The following is a 20,928-nucleotide window of genomic DNA, read 5'->3' on the forward strand; positions in this document are numbered from 1 at the left end:
CTGCGTTCTATTTATGACTTATTGGCACAAATTTCAAATGATTTTCAACGGTCGCTTTTTTGCATCCAGTGTAGACAGACTTTAGCTGTTGCGGCGCGGTTTTTTTTATGACTGCCGTATTCGCAAGTATTTTCCAAGCAAATTAAGTGCACGTTTTTATCATGTGTAAAATTACTGATTAACATATTGGGGTTTAGTGTTTCAGCAATTCAGAAAAACTGTAAAGGAAAATATAACCCCAAAATGTTTTGTGTGTGTTTGACAGAAAAAAAAACAGTCTACAGGTTGAGCAGATAATGGCAGCATTTGTATTCTTGGTTGAATTATTAATTTGAAGGAATTGTTTACAAAATGTGTGCATTTGTCACCTGACTGTCGAGCCCGAGAAAGATGAGCATCATGAAGAACAGGCAGGCCCACAATGGAGACCACGGCATCATGCTCACAGCTTTAGGATATGCTATGAACGCTAGACCAGGACCTGAAATACATTTCGCAATACAATAACTAACACTTTCTGTTTTTAATTTTGTTAGAAAGACAGAAAGCTAGTACAAAGTTAGTCCTATCGAGGGGTAAAAACAGACCATAAACATTCTGGCAGAGCCGTAACCACCATGGACCCCCCAATAATTAGAAATTGTCTCCCCCAATGTTTGAAAAAAGTGGCACACAACAGCAAGATTTCACAGATGTTGCATGACATTCTAAATGTTTGATCTTCAGGTGAGTGCAAATTCACAAACACTAACTACCTCCATTACTGTCTTCATTGTATATAAAATAAAGTTGGCCTGCTTGTTTAACGTTTTTTTTTTTTTTTGTTTACATGATGTCAACATGAAACGAGCCCTTCATGCTCTCAGTGAACATGTGTGGAGAACTGTTCTTCAGTACATGAAATGTAAGTGTTAAGTGCATTAATAGATCTGAAATAGAGTGGGGGAACTATGATGTCAGAACCAGGAAGTGTAATTTGCCGCGGGTTCCTTTGATATTTTCCTATGGGTTTTCTTTTTTTAATGGGGTTTTTCAATTTATGAATAAAATAAAGCCTGTGTTAAACATAACTTGATGATACTTCTACGTTTTGTTCTACAATGTAAACTGCACACACTCACAGCCTAAACCTTCTTATCTAGCTACTTATTAAAAACATACGTTTTCAAAAATGAACATAACTGCTTCAAAATTTGTGTTTTGGTATGGATGTGTGTAATTTACGTTGTACAACAAAACGTAAAAGTATCGTCAAGTTATGTTTACCACAGGCTTTATTTTAATTGAAAAAACCCCATTATAAAACCCCACAGGAAAATCTAGAAGGAACCCACGGCGAATTACTCTTCAGGGTTCTGACGTTATAGTTCCCCCCCACTCTATTGGCAGTAAATATAAATGTCTCTGAAGTTAAAGTTTTACCCTCTGTGCTTATTCCAGGAGGAATTGGGCGAGCCAGACATCACTGACACAAACACCTCTCCTGCTGATTTTGAATCTAGAATGAACCCATGGCGAATTACTCTTCCGGGTTCTGATGTTATAGTTCCCCCACTCTATTGGCAGTAAATATAAATGTCTACTTTTAGTCTTTGAAGTTAAAGTTTTACCCTCTGTGCTTATTCCAGGAGGAATTGGGCGAGCCAGACATCACTGACACAAACCCCTCTCCTGCTGATTTTGTTGTCATGGACAACGAAACCACTACAAGTCCTGCAAGCACTGCAGTTGTGATGAGTTGATCTTCCAGTGTTTGACATTCAGAAATACACCGTTCATGCGTTTTAAAAAAGGCTGAATAAAAAATCCTCAATTGTATAGCCACAGTTGTGCATGTTGTGTTTTTTTAATTTTTTTTATGCATAAGTGTGAGTTAGTATTTGTATTTAATAAAGCACCACTGCATCAAAATAATTGGTAAATGAAAAACATTACGTATGATAAACAATAATTTTAAGTACACTGCACTTAAACATTAAGCAAAAACAAATTTAAGCTTTTTAGTTTGACTTAATTGTTATTTATGATTAATGTTAACTTAAAAAATTTGAGTTGCTTAATTAAATTTTTTAACATTAAGCAAAACCAAATTTAAGCTTTTTAGTTTGACTTAATTGTTATTTATAGTTAATGTTAACTTAAAAAATGTGAGTTGCTTAATTAAATTGAGGTAATTGGTGTCCACAAAAATTTAGTATTCTGAACTTATCGGGTTCTACAGTGTGCAGGTAACTGATATACAGTACAGAATTTTTACAGTGTGTAGAACATGGCCTGTCTCTCTTGCACATCAATACAGTACTGTATTTGAAGTACAGTACTATAATTTTTTATTTTTTTTTACTTCTGTAGAAGATATTTGAGCTGGATGCCATGGCTGACCCACATGAGTACATCTTCATTGAGGCAGGGTTCAACCTGACAAAAAGGCGCAAAATAGGGCGCAACATCCTTGGTCACTGTGCGGTCACAAGTTCCTGGCCAGAAGGGAAGCCAACATCACCATATGCGCAGCCATCAGCAATCATGGCATCCTCCACCGCCATGCCAAACTGGGTCCATACAACACGGCACAACTCCTTCAATTTCTAGATCAGCTGCACAATAACATTCTTCAACAGGAAGGGGAGCCAGGGCAACCAGAGCAGGTCCAATATGTTGTCATTTGGGATAACGTGAGTTTCCATCGTGCTGCTCTAGTTCACACCTGGTTCAATGCCCACCCCAGGTTCACTGTTCTTTTTTTGCCAGCATATTCCACATTTCTGAATCCGATTGAGGAATGTTTCTCAGCATGGCGGTGGAAAGTGTTTGACCGCAACCCCTACATACACCAAAACCTCCTGGAAGCAATGCTGGACGCCTGTGAAGATGTGTCTGTGGAGTCTATCCAGGGTTATATAAGGCACACAAGGGCATTTTTTCCCCGCTGCATCGCAAGAGCAAACGTAATGTGTGATGTTGATGAGATACTATGGCCTGACCTACACCTGAGACGAGATAATGATGAGAACGTTGATGCTGTTGCTGAGTAACCTGTATATTTGCTTGCCTTTGGAAATAAAGGTTTTGAAAATTGAAGTATTATATTCTGCATGGACTCTTCCTTACATGTTTTGTCAGGGTGACATTTCAAAGGTCAGCTTTTTGTCCAAAACAGCATGTACAGTGTTGCTTTATCCAATTATGTAAGCACAAATGCATAAAACACTACTGGTTTGTTTTTTTTTGGTCAGGGTTGTTTCTGAAACAGTTATTAGTCAGTGCTGTGATTTCACTAAGTTCCAAACTATTGATCTGAAAACGTCTAACGCATTTGGTAGCAGTGTTTTGAATGTATCCCTCCAATGTGTAAAAAACAGTCATGTAGTCTGTGTTTTTGACAGTTTGTTTGTATTGACTGAGGGCAAAGTTTGAATTGGGATTCAGAAGTTCGCTGTTTGTACCGTTGGGTGTGAGATTTTAAAATTGTGTGTGAAGATTTGAGAAAATGGTGAGTTGTTCCCAGAATTGTGTCTAAGAAATTGGGAAAAATTGTAAAAGTGACATGTTTAGCCTGGTCTGCCTCAGCGGTCTAACAGTGCTCGTCAATGGCAAAATGATGGGCAATCAAATCAAAGTAAGAGGGGCTTACTGTCCACAGAAGCAGAGCATGGGAGTAGTTCAACATTTAATATTTGACCACTTGTTTTACTGTAGAAATGTTAAACGACCGACACTATCCAGAGATGCAAACTACTCCTTTTTTTTCTCAAATATGTCCATTTTGAATTGAAAATATAGTATAATTGACCTGATTCAACTAGCTGAATGTGTCGAGACAAGAAATGTTTTACGTTTTTGACGTGCTTTTAGGCATGCAAATAAAAGTGCATACGTTTAAAATATTACTTGCAAATAGGTCAAAATGATTACTTAGCAACTAGAATTAGACCTAGAATTTATATATAAATGTTCAAGACATGGATTCGGCCTTGTGTTCTGGGGTGCATTTCTCAAGCATCATTACCTAACTATGGTCGCAAGTTCCACTGAACTCTATTTGTAATGACGGAACTTGCGACCATAGCTGCTTTTGAGAAACGCACCCCTGGTTGGGTACTAAGAGAACATGCATTAGATTGGCAAATTCAACAGTCTCCATGACAGAACTGACTTCTCAGAGTCCTGGTGAAATAGCCTAAGGATGCCATGTGGCTTGGCTCTGGTTTTGCAGTACAAAGACACCTGTCCAAAAGCAGCGGGCCAAGAGCAGAGATCACTGTGCCATAGCATTACAGTAATATGCTATAATATCAGCCCAGAGCTACTGTTCATTAAATAATACTGGCTGCAGAAAAATGCCAAGAGTGGAGCTTTAGTAAAAGTGCATTAAATAATGGGTAACACTTTATTTCGATAGTCCACTTTAGACATTCTATTAACAGTAAGTAACTTTGCAACTACATGTCAACTAGCAGTTAGTAGAGTATTAGTAGACTGTCTGCTTAATATCTTCTAACACTTTCTTTGTCAACTTATTCTACTAACCCTAAACCTACCCTAACAATCTACTCTGAGAGTTAGTAGACATGTAGTTGCAAATTAATGAGAATTAGTTGACATGTAGTTGACGTAGTTACAAAGTTACTTATAGTTAGTAGAATGTCTAAAGTGGACTATCGAAATAAAGTGTAACCAAATAATGTTTATGGATCACTTATTGAAAGCATAGTGGCTGAAAACTTGTTTTTCTATATTGTACAGGAACAGGTTTGAGAACCTTTGCTCTAAGCTTATAGTTTGGTGATTCAACAACTGAATACATGTTTGCGTAGCAAAGTTTCCAAACATCTTAATCTTAATAAAACAGTCAGATAATTTATAAAACTCTTCAAAGTGTATTTCAGTCACTTTTACATTCAGCCTTGCTCTATTGTAGTAAATAAGTAATGCTGGATTGTTGAATAAGTCATACAATAAAAAAGCATTTCGGAGAAGTGCTTTAAATTGCATGAGTCCAAAGACATCACACTTAGATATCTCACTGTAGGCTACTGTATCTCAAATAAAAACTCTCACTCTCACACACATATAAGACTTTTCTATATAAATGAGCTTACGTAATTTGAATTACAATAGATCAACCCAATTTGCAAATTTATAAATGATTAAACTATTTTTTTTTTTTTTATTAAAAATGTTTCCAAAGAAAGGTTTTAACAGATTTAGCTCACAAATTCACACTCACCTGACACTGCCACTGCCTCTATTGGCACATTCTGTTCATATGCCATGAAGCCCAAGACAGAGAAAATGGCAAATCCTGCCACAAAACTCGTGCCACTGTTCAGACAGCACAGCATGATGCAGTCCCTGCAAAGACAACACACAGAACTTCACATCAATTTTTTGATCAACAGAAAAAGACTGTAAAAGACTAAAATAATAATAAAGACAAAAATCGAAATATTTGATTCTATAAGTATTCAGCCCTGTTAATATGGCACATCTAAATCATCTCTGGTGCCACCAATTAGTTTTTGGAAGTCACACAAATATTGAAATGAAGATCCTTATTATTATTAATTGTAATGTAAATTAATCTCTATAAACTGGAATAGCCACCTTCTGATGAATCAGTTTTGTGTCAGAACTTGCACCATGAGGAAAACGGAACACAAAAAAAGACAAGGCAGGGGAAATGAAGATCCTTATTATTATTAATTGTAATGTAAATTAATCTCTATAAACTGGAATAGCCACCTTCTGATGAATCAGTTTTGTGTCAAAACTTGCACCATGAGGAAAACGGAACACAAAAAAAGACAAGGCAGGGGATGGAGGCAGAAGATTTCCATAAAGAAGAACTGAAGGACACTGACGAGGGAAACCACCAGAAAACCAATGAAGGAGTTGGTGGCAGAGACTGGAGAGACAGTTGCCAGCTTTATGAGAAAGTGGCAAAGTGAAGCCAACATTACATGTCATTTCTCAGCAACAGTTTTCCAGTGGGCTTGGGGAAGGTATATATGGTCTGATGAGTGCAAAATTGATAAAGGCCAGATCTCAGTCCAGTTTATGTGTGGACAAGCAAAAGTTTGACCACTTGCAATCTCCATGTAACCTGACTGAGCTTGAGCAGTTTTTCAGAGTGGAGGATCACTGCAGTGACCAGAGCAAAGCTGTCAATGCTGCCAATGGGGCGAATGCGAAATACTGACTTGAAAATGAAGAATGCTTATAGTAGTAGTTGTAGAAATTTGTTTCACTTTGACATGAAAGAAAATTTTTCTGTTGACTAAGATAGTTATAGACTGTACACAATAAACACAGTCAAAGTTTAAGGAGGTTGCATTGTCTCTGCAAACTTCTTTTCACTTGACTGGACTCTCACCTGTAGCAGTTGTTGTTGTAGCTGTTATAGCTGCCCAGAGCCGTAAGACAGCCCAGACATATAGCATATGAGAAGAAGATCTGCGTGCCTGCATCCACCCACACCTGCAACAATCACAAATCAAAAATCTAAACATAACTACTGTTATTGATTATATCGGCACTGCAATGAGATCCTAAGACGTATGCTCTAGTTGTCATTTATTCTGAGTGAGAAGATGTGGTCAAATATTAGCTGTCAGTTCATTAATGATTAATTATCAGTTCTTTCTGGGTGGTAATTACTTACCACCCATAATTTTACTTTTGGCATTTAACTCTTTCATCGGGAGTGGAAAGCTAATTAGGTGTCATACTAAAGTTGTATGATCTTTTTTTATTTTTTAAAAGACAAAAAATAAATTACTATAAAATTATTATTTTTCTCTGTTATTACATTGAAAACCAGGGATGACATGCTCTGCTTTTGAACTTATTTTGTCACACCAGGTCACTTATTTTTCAAGTGAGACATTGCAATAGAGCTGTGAGTAAATAAACAGACAGAAATGTGAATATGTATCCTGTGTAAATGACTTCTAAGTTATATATGGATGTGGCATTGAAACAAACAGAATATGGAAAGTGGCATGATATCATTTCTTGCAGGAAATGATCCCAATGAAAACAAGTCCAAACAATACACAACATGATACAAATTCTCACAGACTGACAAGACATGCTGACTTGAGTAAAAAAGCATTGAAGACACTATTGTCTTCTTGCAACATCAACACTGTTATCCAAATGAATTGAGTCAGCATTGAACTGACTCAAGCCGAACAACAATATTGTTCCTTTTGTAGAACGGCTTATAGCTGAATTTAATAGAATTTAAATTAACTTTACAGTGTTATTGAACTGAAGTGAACCAACAATGAAATTACGGGAGCTGAATAATGACTCTATTGTCTTTTTAGAGCTGATTTACAACAGAATTTGAATTTCTTTCATAAAGCCACTGCAGGAACTTTCCCCAGGATCTAGGGACTTTGGGGCGGTACTCGGTGTGTTTCCACCACAGGAAAAAGGATGTAACTAAAGTTCTGGGTAAAAAAGTCCCTGCTCGCGAGGTAGTACTTTTTCAAAGGTCCAGAACTTTCAGGGGTGGGACTTGGGCACTGAACATGCTGATTGGTTCAGTTCACGCAGCATTTGGATTGGTTGACTCTGTGCAGCATTGTATTTCAAACACCATTTTTAAAAGACTGTTGCGGTTCAGTGCTGGTGCAGTGCTGAGGATGAAATCCAGCAGGAACTGGAAACGGTGACAAAAAAATTATGATTGTCCGTCGCTTTGTATGACATTATCGTTGTTCTACATTAGCGCCCCCTCCTGGACTGGGAGGAGCAGTCGCGCGCAGTCCTACGTCACCAGACTATTTGCCTAATCTTCACTACTAAGTACTTTAGGCCGCGATGGAAACTCAGACAGCAACAGGTCTGGGAAAAACATTCCTGGGACAAATTATTCCAGGTAATTTCAGTGGAAAAGCGGCTATGTTTGAAGAAGTTTCATAATTGATTGTTATTTTTATCAGTTGATTTACTTTGAAACTACTTTTAAACAATCTGCACTGTATAAAGCACTATAGAAATAAAGGTGACTTGACTTGACATTTGAGTGGTTAATGTATGTGCACAAAAATGCAAAGAAGATCTACTAAATTGTTTATTGCTTAGAATTACTGGAAGCAATTGCATTACTATAATAATAGCTTCACTTTTTTTCCAAATAACAGCAAATAATACACAGATGAGCCAAAACATTATGGCCACCTGCCTAACATGCTGTTGGTCCTTCGTGTGCTGCAAAAACAGCACCGACCCATCGAAGCATGGACTCTGCAAAACTCCTGAAGGTGTCCTATGTTATCTGGCACCAAGACATCAACAGCAGATCTGGGGAATTTGGAAGCAACACCTTGAACTCTTTATCATGTTCTTCAAACCATTCCTGAACAGAGTGGCAGGGTACATTATCCTGCTGAAAGAGTCCACTTCCACCAGGAAAAAACATTGTCATGAAGGATGTATGTCAGGGCTGGGCAACTTCGCTCCTGGAGGGCCACTGTCCTGCAGAGTTTAGTTCCAACCCTAAACAAACACACCTGCCCGTAGCTTTTTAGTGATCTTGAAGACATTGTTCAGGTGTGTTTGATTAGGCTTGGAGCTAAACTCTGCAGGACAGTGGCCCTCCAGGAGCAAAGTTGACCAGCCCAGGTGTACGTGGTCTGGAACAATGTTTAGGTAGGCAGCACATATCAAATCTACTTCTACATGATGTGGCCAGACTCAGTTTTCCAGCAGAATATTGCTAAGAGCATCACACTCCCTCCACCGGCTTGTCATTGTCCCACAGTGCATCCTGGTGGACTCATTGGACCAGGCGACCTTCTTCTTACTGCTCCAATGTCCATTTCCAACACTCACATGCCCATTGTAGGTGCTTTTGGCAGTGTACAGAGGTCATCATAGGCACTCTGATTGGTCTGTGGCTACGTAGCCCCATACACAGCAGAGTATGATGATGCACTGTGTGTTCTGACACTTTTCTATCATGGCCAGCAATAACATTTTGTGTGACTTGTGCCAGAGCAGACCTTTTGTTGGCTCAGTCCAGATGGAATAACCTTTGTTGCCCCTGTGCATCGATGAGCCTTGGGCGCCCAATACCATGTTTGTGGTTTTGTCCCTCCTCGGACTACTGTTGGTAAATTGGCACCACTGGTGACACAAGTCTTGCCATTTCAGAGATCCTCTGACCCAGTCACCATACCATAACAATTTGGCCCTTGTCAAAGTCGCTCACATGTTTATTTCTGCCCATTTCTCCTGCATCCAATGGTTTTGATTACGAGAACTGATTGTTTGCTTGCCATCCATTCTATCCAGATCTTAATATGTGACCTTGTTGATGATCAACGATAACTGCTTCATCTGTGACTGGTCCCAATGTTTTAGCTTGGCATGTCTATAGCATGAACTATTCATTTAAAACACAAGATAAGCACTGTAATGTTATCTCTGGGACATCATAGAACCAAATATAGATTTAAGACATTTAACAGGTTTATATGGGCAACAACAAGCTTCATACTTCTGTCTACATCAATGCATACAACAGTCACTGATTTTCGAGAACAACCACTTTCTTGGAAAACTGTCTGAAATCTGATGCAACATTCTCTCACCTGCAATGGGCTAAACTGTTCTCGTAGAGCTCGAACGCTCTGAACAGAGTCATTCTGACCCATAGAGGCTATGTGTAAAAACATGGCCATAGGGGATCCATGTGAGTCAGTGGAAAAGAAGCCAGCACCTCTTTAAAATGCTCTCACATAACCATTGAGCCACTAATCTCCTTTACTGGGAAGACAATTGACAACCCACAGTATTTGCTTCCTCCAATGGGTAACCAGGGTAACCCCTCTGACCTCACAAACACAGAGCAACTTCCCTCCAAGAACATCCATTCTATGGGGACAGTCATTTGCGTCTTTTCTGTTTAACATTCGGCCGGCGCGAATGCTCTGGTTTGGCTTTATTCGGACACGACGCTACATTCTTTAAAAGCTACTTATTGATGTTGTGGCTAATTTGGAGGTTTGTTTTTTCTTGTTTTAGCCAGGAAGTGCATCCTAAAGAAACATTTTGATTGAAAACTCGTCTCTGGTCATAAGTTGTATAAAATGTGTGATTATGGTTTCCAAATCTGCCAAAAAACACATTGCTCAATATGATTCTAACACTACTTTGTCGTCAATGAGGGAAAAATCAATGCTAAATGCTATTCATAAAATTCAATTAATGACTTTCAAAAAAGAAGGAAAAAATTATTCCCATATATTTTTTTGTTGATGTCAAAGGTTGTTTGTCCAAAACTATGGCATTTTGGCCCAAATTCATCTCTCATGTAGAATCAAGCCAAATCGCTCAGATGCCAGAATGGACAGGCTGTGTGCAATCGTACATATTGTTGAGTCTATGAACTTCATTGCAATATTTTTTTAAACACTTTTGGTACTGTGCTCAATCATCACTTGATGTCAATATATAAAATATGAGTTTTGAAGCCTATATTTCCATACACTTAATGAATCCAGTAGACCTTCATTACACAAAACTGGTCCTGCTCTGTATAATGTTAGAATGTTGCTCTTGTAATAAAACTAACAGCAATAAATCTTTTCTTAAAACAATGCTATATGATTCTGATGACTACATTTCATGAATCCTCCGCATTATCATAGAAAGCACAAAACAATAACATTTTATTTGTGTCTAAATAGTGCATACTTTAAAAGTTTTCCATTCTCTAAACATGCCGTTTTAAACAGAGAAGGAAACTCTCTGGCACAGAAAACAGAATTGCGTGGTGAGATTGTAAAGGAAGATGGTGAATAAAACAACGGAGCATAGAGAATGTGAACAGACCTCTTATTGTGTGGCATGAAAGCTAAACAGCAGCCCTTTATCACCCTTTCTCTTTCTCTGTATTTCCTTTATGTCGCTTGCTCTCTCAGGCTATCGATGCTACTTCACATACATTCCTTCCTTCCTGGATCATGACACACTGACACATCTGAGGTTCAGCCATGTGTGGACATTCTGTAATCTCACCAAATGACCTGATAGCTCCCTGCTTCCGGGAGAACTTGGCACTGCTTCCTTGTAGTACATCAATTCATTCAGATTTTGAAAACAAACGTTTATAAAGGGATCCTAAATCCCTCTTAGATGGACAAGTTTTCAGTAATTACCAGATGTCTTTTTAGATTTTCCATGATAACAAGTTTATGGCCTTTAGAAGGTATAAGTTTTAGATGTTGTGGTTATCTTTGTATTCTTTGTAAGTTAGGTCTAGGTAAAACTCATTCTTGATTTGTGAGAGAAAAAAGAGCTAACCATTGGACTGGGACGATTGGAACTTGGAAAATTCAATTCTATCATTCGGCTCAAATGCAAGACCAGCAAATAGTGTCTCAGTTGAGAAAACAGTCTAAAAAAGACTGATTTACAGGGAGAACTGCAACTACATGACAGCTTAATAAGACGGTTAGTCAAGTCTGGATCTCAAAAAACAGCAAGCATTTTCTCAATCTAAAAACTTCAGATATTTACTCAGGAAATCAAATTTTAAATTGACTGTGTATTTATTTATTCTAAATGATATATCTCCACTTGAGAAGTTATCTCTTATGCTATTTTTGATGTGAAGTGATTTTAGTTAGAGGCATTTACAGGTAAAATTACATGATTTGCTTTAATTTATATACTTTATTTGACATATCAGCAAATAAAGCATAAATGAGATGTGTTACATAAATGATTGATATGTAGTTTAAACTTGGCATTGAGAAATAGAGACAAACTCAAGGAGAGTCATGCAATCCATAAAGTCATGCCTCAAAGACATAAGACATAACTTTACATGAGTTAAATAAGACAGACTTTAAGACTTTCCAGTTAAACTCTGCCAAAATGACATTAAAAATGTTTATGCTTCACTTACATAACCTTCCTTATATGGTATCAGCCCATATATGGGTTCATTTGAAAGCTTGGAGTGTCTTCTTTACAAAGAATACCATTCCTTTTGGTTTTTATATTCATAAAGCAGTAAAATTAAGCTTAGAAATGTATTCGTCCCACACACGAATTTCCGCCTAACCATTGCGAATAATTTTTACGAAGAATGTGTATTTTATATATTTTTCACAAAAAAGTCAAGTCATATATCACAAGAAAGCTCTCATTCTCAGGAATTTGACGATGTAGATTATTTCATTGTGTGACAATCACAGATCGAATTATCTTCGATAGAACCGCGATGTAAAATTTGGTCACCTCTGAGCGAATTTACATTTATACTCGTAGCACTGCTTCAGTCAGATGTTAAATTTAGGCGAAAATACCAAAAAACGCGCCGAGCTTATTAATAAGTATATGTACACATCAGTACACGTCAGCTTAATTGAACTCTCTCTGTTTTTTATGCAATATAATTATACTCTCGTAAAGCTGCCGCTTATGAGTCTCTTTTACTCACTGGGTTGATGAAAAAGTCTCGCTCAAGACTCCCAAAATTACATTAACATTTACTATATAACCACACCTATAATTCATACCATTTCATAATTCTTTGTCATTCTTTCACTCATCAAAATGATTGAAAGGATTATTTTTAGCTCTAATGAAGCCAAATGAAATGCAAAGGATATGCATATGTGTGTAGCTGATGATTTATATGTGTATTTTATCATTTCTGTCCTGCCACAGAAAATGATGAGAAATGAAGTTTGGTTATACACGCCTGTCTTTTTATAAACCGGGCTAAACTATTACTGTTGTCTGGGATAATGATTAATGTTTATGATTAATGAGCTTGCAAAGTCGGGGCTTAAAGAAAACCCGAAATTAAAACTATAATGATAACTATTTTGGCGCCCACACCAGTGGATGATTACATTGTGTTTATTCTAAGAGCATACCTCAGTTATGTTCAGTGGATCACGGTGCACGTCAATGTTTTTATAGCTTATCAGTTTAAAAAAAAAATGCTCTGAAAGTGTATACTGTTCCAACTATATTGTTCATGAAATTATTGGTGTGGACTTTTTTTCTTGACCTTGACTAATTTTTTTCACTCACTTTAAGGTGAAACCAGTGATGCATAGTTTACTTTAAGGTTAATTCAATTTCAAATTTCTGTCATAAACACATTATTTAAAGCAGATATGACCCTCCATAACCTGCTACATCCGATAACAACTGAGCACAAAGTCTGCATGAACTTCAGTCTGCATGCAAGCTTTTATTTTGGCATAAAACTGTAGGGAGACCTTTAAGTTTCTGAGACAACAGGTTTACAAATGATTCTCATTGCAAGTGAAATTTTGTAGTCATCAAATGTTGAAAATGATGTGAAAATAAAGTGAACTGACACATGTTACGTACCCAAATGCATGTTAAAACTCTGAGCAGCTCTGAGAAACTGAAAACTCCAGAAGATCAACAGACTATAGCCTATACTTATTTAATTAAACTAGAGCTTTTTTTGCGATTTTACAACAAGTACACTAAGCCATTGCAATTTCAATTTTAGTTTGATTGACAGATGTTTTGCCAAAGTAATGGCAGAAATATAATGAACAATGAGAAGTTTAAAAATATTTGCATTTCAGTATGAAATTCCCATTTTCCTATCGAAAGAAACACAAAATAACATTTTCAAGTATTTGATTTAAAAACTGGTGACATTGGCATTCACTTAAGTTTGACTTATTCAGGTTCTAGCATATTAAAAATGCCTAGAAATGTAATTTTAAGCAACTGTGTGTAAGTTCTTTTCCATGAGATATCAGGTTCAGAATCATTCTGATGGCACACTTTCTTCTAATTAGGCGAATGGCTTGTTTCTTTCCAAACATCTGTTCTGGGAGTGTGCAAGTTTGTTGAGCAGGTAATAAATTCCATAAAAAGGCCGAACTGTTTTATAGCAGCAACAAATTCACGTGCACAGCTATCACTGTAATTACGACAGTGATATATTAACAACAGCGGATTCTACTCACTTAACTGTAGGGGGCTCTAAAGTCACAAAAATACACGAAACTACTGTACATTCAGTTGCTTTAGCTATATATTCTTATGTATTTAACAGCTGGGTGTTAAATCCATTAGACGTACAGTGAAACTGGATAAAATTGTTCATACCTGAGGGTCTGATAGACGAGAGATATCAGGATACAAGTAGAACTTAATTCCATTTGCAGCTCCTGGCAGCGTGATTCCTCGAAGAAGGAGGATCAACAGCATGAAATAAGGAAAGGTTGCAGTGACATACACCACCTGCAGATGGAGAAACACGGCTTAGTTTCCATGGTCATGAATGAAGTTCAAAGACGTTGCACCAACATATTCATATTTAGATCAAATAGAGACTTTTGGAGACACTGGATCTATCCAAACCAGTTGGTGCAATAAATCACCAAAACCTATACAATTGCACTAAGAAAATTAAAATAAAAGCAATAGTTAACCCAAAATTAATAAAAATTAATTATTTATTATTTTGTCATTTTAAACCTGCATAACATTATTTTTTTTACATAGAACAGAAAATACATTTTGAACAATCATCATGCAGCTCTTTTCCATAGAACTACAGTTTATAGTGACCACATCTGTCAAGCTCCAAAAAACAACAAGAACACAATAAAGAACCATTAACGTACTCTATATGACTTGTACACTTTTTTCTGAGTATTCTGAAATGATACGATAGGTTACTGTCTTCGGGAAAAATTAGATAGTAGATACAAATACAAGGGACTTCGTAATGTTTAATCAAAATCTGGTAAAACTTGATCTGGTGAATACAACAGATGCTACTAACATTTCAGCTTTACATTAAAATTAAATTTGAATGCTCAGGCACATGCTCATGACACTGTAGTATGGATAATAACTACTACACAAAATAAAAACAATATAGCTAGATCTAAATTCGGAGGATAATTGATATCATTGTTATAAATCACCATATCACCCAGTGCTAAAACTTGCTCTATTGTAAAGCACTACAGGCACTACAGACATAACAGTATGACTTTTTGTAAAGCTGCTTTGAAACCATGTGTATTGTGAAAAGTGCTATACTAATATTGACTTGACAAATTCTCCATTCTGCTTATTCAAACACTTGCATTGTGTTCACTAAGATGCACATGAGGACCAGTGAAATGTGTCTTTTCTTTTGAATTTGATTGTGAACATTTACTGTAAGATTAAAAGTTTTTGTCAGAGAATGGCTTTTTCTCCTTTTGTATTCCACAGAGAAAAAATGGCAGCATGCAGGTTTGATGCATCAACGGATTCTTAATTTTTGAACCATTCCATTAAAATTAAGTTAATGGGACAAACTGAAGACTAAACATGATTTTTTACCCTGCTTTGTGATGGGCTATGATGTGCAAATCAGCTGTCTAGCTGTGCAACTAGTATACCTTTCAAATAAAGGGCTGGAGCAAATGAATGAGTGAGCAAATGAAGCATTGCACTTAACGTGAAGGGGTTACTGAATGCTCTGAGGGTCTGCCAGAGGGGGCAGGTACTCTCCCAAAGTCTTAATTGGGTGCCGATTGAAAGAGTTACACTCAGGGGGAGGAAGGGATGCAGGTCTGAGCCAGAGGTTTTGATGGAGAAAACACTCAGCAGTGCAACACGGCACATCAAAAAGACAAAAATAGAATAGCCAGGCACCCATCATGTTCTGACTTGTCAACATGATGTTCACAACCTTGAATTATTACCCAGTCTCAACCAACCAGTGTAAGAGCTTTGTCTCCCAAGACACATAGAGGCTCGAATCCTCAGTGCAATCACACCGACAGCATTAGAACATCACGGCATGATTCTTCTCCACTATACATTCAAGTTCTAGAACCTAAGATGCATTTGCAAAAGGCCATTCACGGTCCACAGAAATGAGTTCAACATTTTGAAGCTCTTTCAATCCCGTGAACAAAACCACCCTTGGGGGCGGCACTAGGTTCTTGTTCCTTTGGCACCCGGTCAAGACCATACGAGGACAAGACAGGGTTCAGACACAAAAGCTTCTACCCTGTTTCCCTCTAGAAGGAGCCCAACTGGGTTGTGTTGGCAGTGTGGGAAAATGTGTGGCACAGAAACGTACAATTGCCGATGGTTTCAGTCTGACCTGCGTAATGTACTGTACTAAACAACAACAAACACTTCTTCATGTCGATTAACAAATGTGTCACTCCTTCATAGTTAATAAAATGGAGAGACAGGAAGCTTTTTTTCTTTTAAAAATGCTTCCCTACCGAAATCAATCAATCTCCCTCATTTGCGCCAAAATGTTGTAAACTGCAATGTGAGATCGATGTAAATCTTTGTTAATGTTGCTTAACCAAGTAATCTGGTGGAATAAAACAAACCAACCGTGTTAAGCAGAGATCTGTAAGAGTGAGCGCTTTGACAAAGGAAATCCTTTAATCCAAACGCACCTCACAGAATGAGCGAGGCAAAGCTTGTCCAGCTCGCTAATTCACTCCATTTTCAATTAGCCTTGTAAAATGATTACATATCCATATCCAAAAACCATGGCCACTGCAATAAGCGAATCCCCCACTAGGCTTTCTAATGCATGCGTGTGGTTTTTCTCAATGAATGGGGCAATGTATAAACTCGCCGTGAGACTTTGACACACGCTGACTTTCTCCCAACTCTCCCTGGTCAAACATTTAAGTCTCACATTCACAGGTCAACCCCATGCCATAAATCTACCGCTGGCTTTTTGGAGAATCGCAAAAAGCCACAAAAGACCTGCGGTGAACAGCTTAGCAAATGTCCTGAATGCTGCAATCTGTATAACGGTCAAAGGAAAGGAAGAAAGCAGTTTTCTATCCAACAGACATAATTCCTCACAGAAAGGAAGAGGCAAGCGGAGGAACTCTGCATTCTCCTCATGAGCGCTCCACTTTCCCCTTGTGAATACAGAAATCAATATTGGACAGGCTGCTAAAGCCTCGCCATGAAGGAGCATTCTTTCCCCTTGCTTCACGGCCAAACAAAAGCCACTTCAGGAGATATAGGCCTTTCTGACGAGCTTTTCTCCTGGACCTGTACAATGTGAACCCATTTATTTTTCCCCACACATCCCTCTTCCTTTCTTTCCACTTTCTTTCTGGCTCATTGAGTCCGTTAGACTTTCTTAAAGGCTGCTGGAAAAATAGAATCCAGAGGAAGGATAGTGACTGAGTTGCAGAGATTGGCAGAGGGATACAGGCCCTCATAATGCAATGGATTGTGGGTACAAGGAGAAGGTAAAAGAAGGCCAGAGCTGCATTTTGTGCTCCAGACACAGGAATAATGCAAACTGCTTGTTTTCCAAAGGCACATTTTTCACAGTATATTGGTTTGTCAGGATGCACCTTTGTGCACCTTACGTTTCCGTTCGGTTTCTGGAAGGCTGCCGATTTCTGTTCAGTGGCCTTTTTGATGCCTGCCTGTCTGATATGCAAGTCGGTAGTTTTGACAGCTGACATTCTATCAGTCTATGTCTAAAGACTCAAAGTGCCATTGTCCCCTCAAAGACTCAACACTTTATGCAGGTAATGTTTGCATTTGAGCCCTTTCAAATCACTGGTTCCACACTGTAGCCGCACATTGCCACATACTGTATGAGCGCTCCACATGTCAGAGTTGTGCTGAATACATAATTTGCGAGGGCAGAATGCACGTCTCACTCACCCAATTGATTCTGTGCTGAATTGACCACATAACATTAGGGCGCTAAATTCCCCATTCATCCAAGTCTCTCATTGAGACATCTCCAACTCGGCTTCTCACTCTTTGGTTAACATCTACACACATTTACCACCATTTCTGATCACTGGACCTTTTGTTTTTACCTTTCCAGTTGATTTGGGACCTTTCCAAATGCAGAAATAACATATGATCCAAGCTATAGCAAGACAGATAGCAAGTTCCCAGCGAAGGCTGCCAACTTCTTCGATTCCAGAGGATATGCTGAGAACACGGCGTCTAGAAGGGAAAACATTCTTTCTAGCAGTCATGTAACGCATGAACACAAGTCAAGTGGGCAATTATATTCTGCAAGGTTTGTATGGGTGAGTTTTAAAGTTAGCTCTAAATTTGACTAAATTATGTGAACCCCGTGACACTTTCTGATGCGCACAGTGTACAATGGCCATGAAACAATGATATCCATGAAAATTCCAAGCGCTTCTGACTTCCAGGAGAGTTAACTCCACATGCCCAACTATTCATTCTAACTTTAAGGTGGTCCGAAGTTTTGTTTAACATTGACTGGTTGTGACGCAATAAATTGTGAGATTGCGAGGGAAAGCCACAATTATCTTTTTTGCAATGCCATTTATCATCTTTGACATGTTCTTGGGTGACATCCACTGCCTAAGCCATGCCCCCTTTGAACAAACCTTCCCCATTCAACCTCAGAACTGACAGCTTCTGTGCCCCTCAGTACTAGAGGCCCGCCCGCATGCTCAATGTTTGAGACTGAGGCCAGCAACATGCGATAACTGCCTGACCACTAAGACTTGTCTGCTTCCTCTGTATTTGGCCTTGAATATGAAACTGTGTGGGGGAAAAAAAACAAGCCAACTGTAGCCAAATTTGTGTCCATACCATTCCTAGCTGTGCAAATGCCCTTTTGATGCTTGTTGACAACAGCAATGCAAAAAGAATGACAAATTATCAGTGAAAAAGGTTCTGAATTTCCATGGATAATAAGCAGTGGTCGATTGCTCTGCACATGAATTGTGCCAAAAGTTGCCTGGAAAGTCAGTGCGTTACTGTACATATTAATTGTTGTTGTTGTGAATTGCTGGTGACCGCAGAGTTTTCGGGTGAATTCATAGACTGGTCTCTTTAGGGCTTTGAACAGCTGCCAAATATGTTCCTAGGAACACGTACATTATGTCATAATGTATAAATAAACAGTCAGAATCAGACTCACTCCCAAAACTCCATGACTGGTGATGTGGCATATGGGTTGGTGAGGTTGGCAATGCTTTCATTGTTAAAATCCACACAGTTTTCTGGAAAGTTAAAACAATTTTGATAAAACAATTTTGCCAGCTTTTCATTCATGCATTAAAATGGTTTTACTTAGTTCTTAGGAATGCTTTATTTAATCTTCAAATGAACCAACCCGTGTTCCAGTAGTGACCACATGATGCCCAGGGCAGCTCTGTTGTAAAGCAGTTGAACAGGTAGAAAATGGCCCAAGCCAATATAACCACATAATAAACATTCAGGTAGGCCTCGATGATTTGTGTCGCATAGCCAATGCCTATTAGAGAACACATAACCAATACTTAAAGACAGGAAACCATGCAGTTTTGCATCCCTTTTATTCTCATTCACTAATGATGTATGTTCAGCTCAGCGAGTAGGAAATGAATAAAGAGAAAAATATGGTTTTAAAATGAACTAGAGTGACCTAAGCCTTACCTTCAAACAGTGGGCAGACTTTTCGCCAACATGTTATGCCCCCTTCACTAGTGAACTGACCTAGCGCTGTTTCCAGGAAGAAGACTGGGATCCCACAGCAGATGAAGAAGATGACATAAGGCACAAAGAAAGCACCTAAAACAGACACATAAAGTTACACCTCTCAACCCATGGGCATTCATGAGACCCAGCAAATGTATTTAATTAATTCATGCAAAGGCAACTAACGTCCGACTAGCCTAACCCAACTAACCAAAAGAAATAGTAGATGTGTGACCGGTAATCATAAAACATTTATTTATTTGTTTTACTATAAGAGTGACTAATCAAATTATGACAAGAAATAATTGAGAATTCCCATTAGCTGTTGGATGTTTTCCAGGCGGTGTGGATTTAATAGTACATTGTGTGCTAATGTCTCTTTATAAATTCTCTTGTACTGCTCTTGCACTGTTTGAAGTGGCCTTTTCTGACTTTAGTCATATATCAGATGTCCACAACTAAACTTCATGCGACCCACGACAATTTTTTTTATTGCTGTGCCCCCTTTGTATGTTTTTGTAATCTACAGCTTCATAGCCACCCATTTAAAACACACTGCATCTACAACCAAAAAGTACCATGCCACTACTATGCTTTTGTCATGTACTTATAGTTCATTGAACACCATAAGTTGACCCAAAGTGCTGTCTAGCAAAACTTAGAAGCAAATTTAAATGGGTGGGGGGAAAAAAAGATATCTGGTGCATAAATAGGTTGCTTGTTCACAACTGTCATGAAAGGCAAAAAAATAAAGAAAAAACTCCATCAGCCTTTGACAGAAGTAGATGAAGTGTGTCACTGAATGGGAATGAATGGATAATCTCTTACCTCCGCCATTCTTGTAACACAGATATGGGAACCTCCAAACATTGCCAAGGCCGATAATCTCTCCAGCTACTGACAGCACAAACTCAACCTTATTATTCCACTGTCCTCTCTCATTCACCACCTTCTTATCATTGCTGCACACTGCGCTCGGGTTCGCCGCTTCGGGGTCCATCGAATCGTCTGCTTTTCCATTTATTATGGGAATCGTCTTTTCGGCTGTCATGACGTCCTACAGCCTGAAACATATGGATTACACCTGTAGCTGAAGCGCATGTCAGCACTGGAAATTGGAACCATTTTATTTCAAAATTGTCGAACATAGATGCGGTAGGATCAGTTCACACAAATCGCCTTCTTGCGTTCGAATACGACTAGATGGAGCGCCAGTGGCGTAGCAAGTCAGCCCCGGGCCTATATGCAAAAATGTTGTATGCCCCCACAAAACGTTATGAGCTCTAACTCTGTTAACTTATTTTTGATTTTGTTTTTAAGTAAATATCGTTACGTGGCTATTCACATATATATATATATATATATATATATAGTTTTAATTACGTAAATATAATATTACATAAATATAAATGCTTGGAAATAATATTTAACGTTTTCAAGTCCATT

General features: G+C 38.2%; 1 protein-coding gene across 1 annotated transcript; it reads right to left on the reverse strand.

The window, feature by feature from the left end:
* Window positions 1–368: 368 nt before the first annotated feature.
* On the reverse strand, window positions 369–20,714 carry LOC107686974 (sodium- and chloride-dependent GABA transporter 3-like; the record flags this gene model as incomplete). Its single annotated transcript, XM_016484096.1, has 9 exons — window positions 20,311–20,714; window positions 19,441–19,575; window positions 19,139–19,279; window positions 18,944–19,025; window positions 17,856–17,988; window positions 14,134–14,268; window positions 6,377–6,480; window positions 5,231–5,355; window positions 369–481 (listed from the first exon to the last, which is right to left on the reverse strand). Coding segments are annotated over exons 1-9 (1,191 nt in total), but the record flags the coding sequence as incomplete, so codon positions are not given.
* Window positions 20,715–20,928: the final 214 nt, after the last annotated feature.

This window comes from Sinocyclocheilus anshuiensis, unplaced genomic scaffold (genome assembly GCF_001515605.1).
Source record: "Sinocyclocheilus anshuiensis isolate Anshui unplaced genomic scaffold, SAMN03320099.WGS_v1.1 scaffold2985, whole genome shotgun sequence".
Classification (NCBI taxonomy): domain Eukaryota; kingdom Metazoa; phylum Chordata; class Actinopteri; order Cypriniformes; family Cyprinidae; genus Sinocyclocheilus; species Sinocyclocheilus anshuiensis.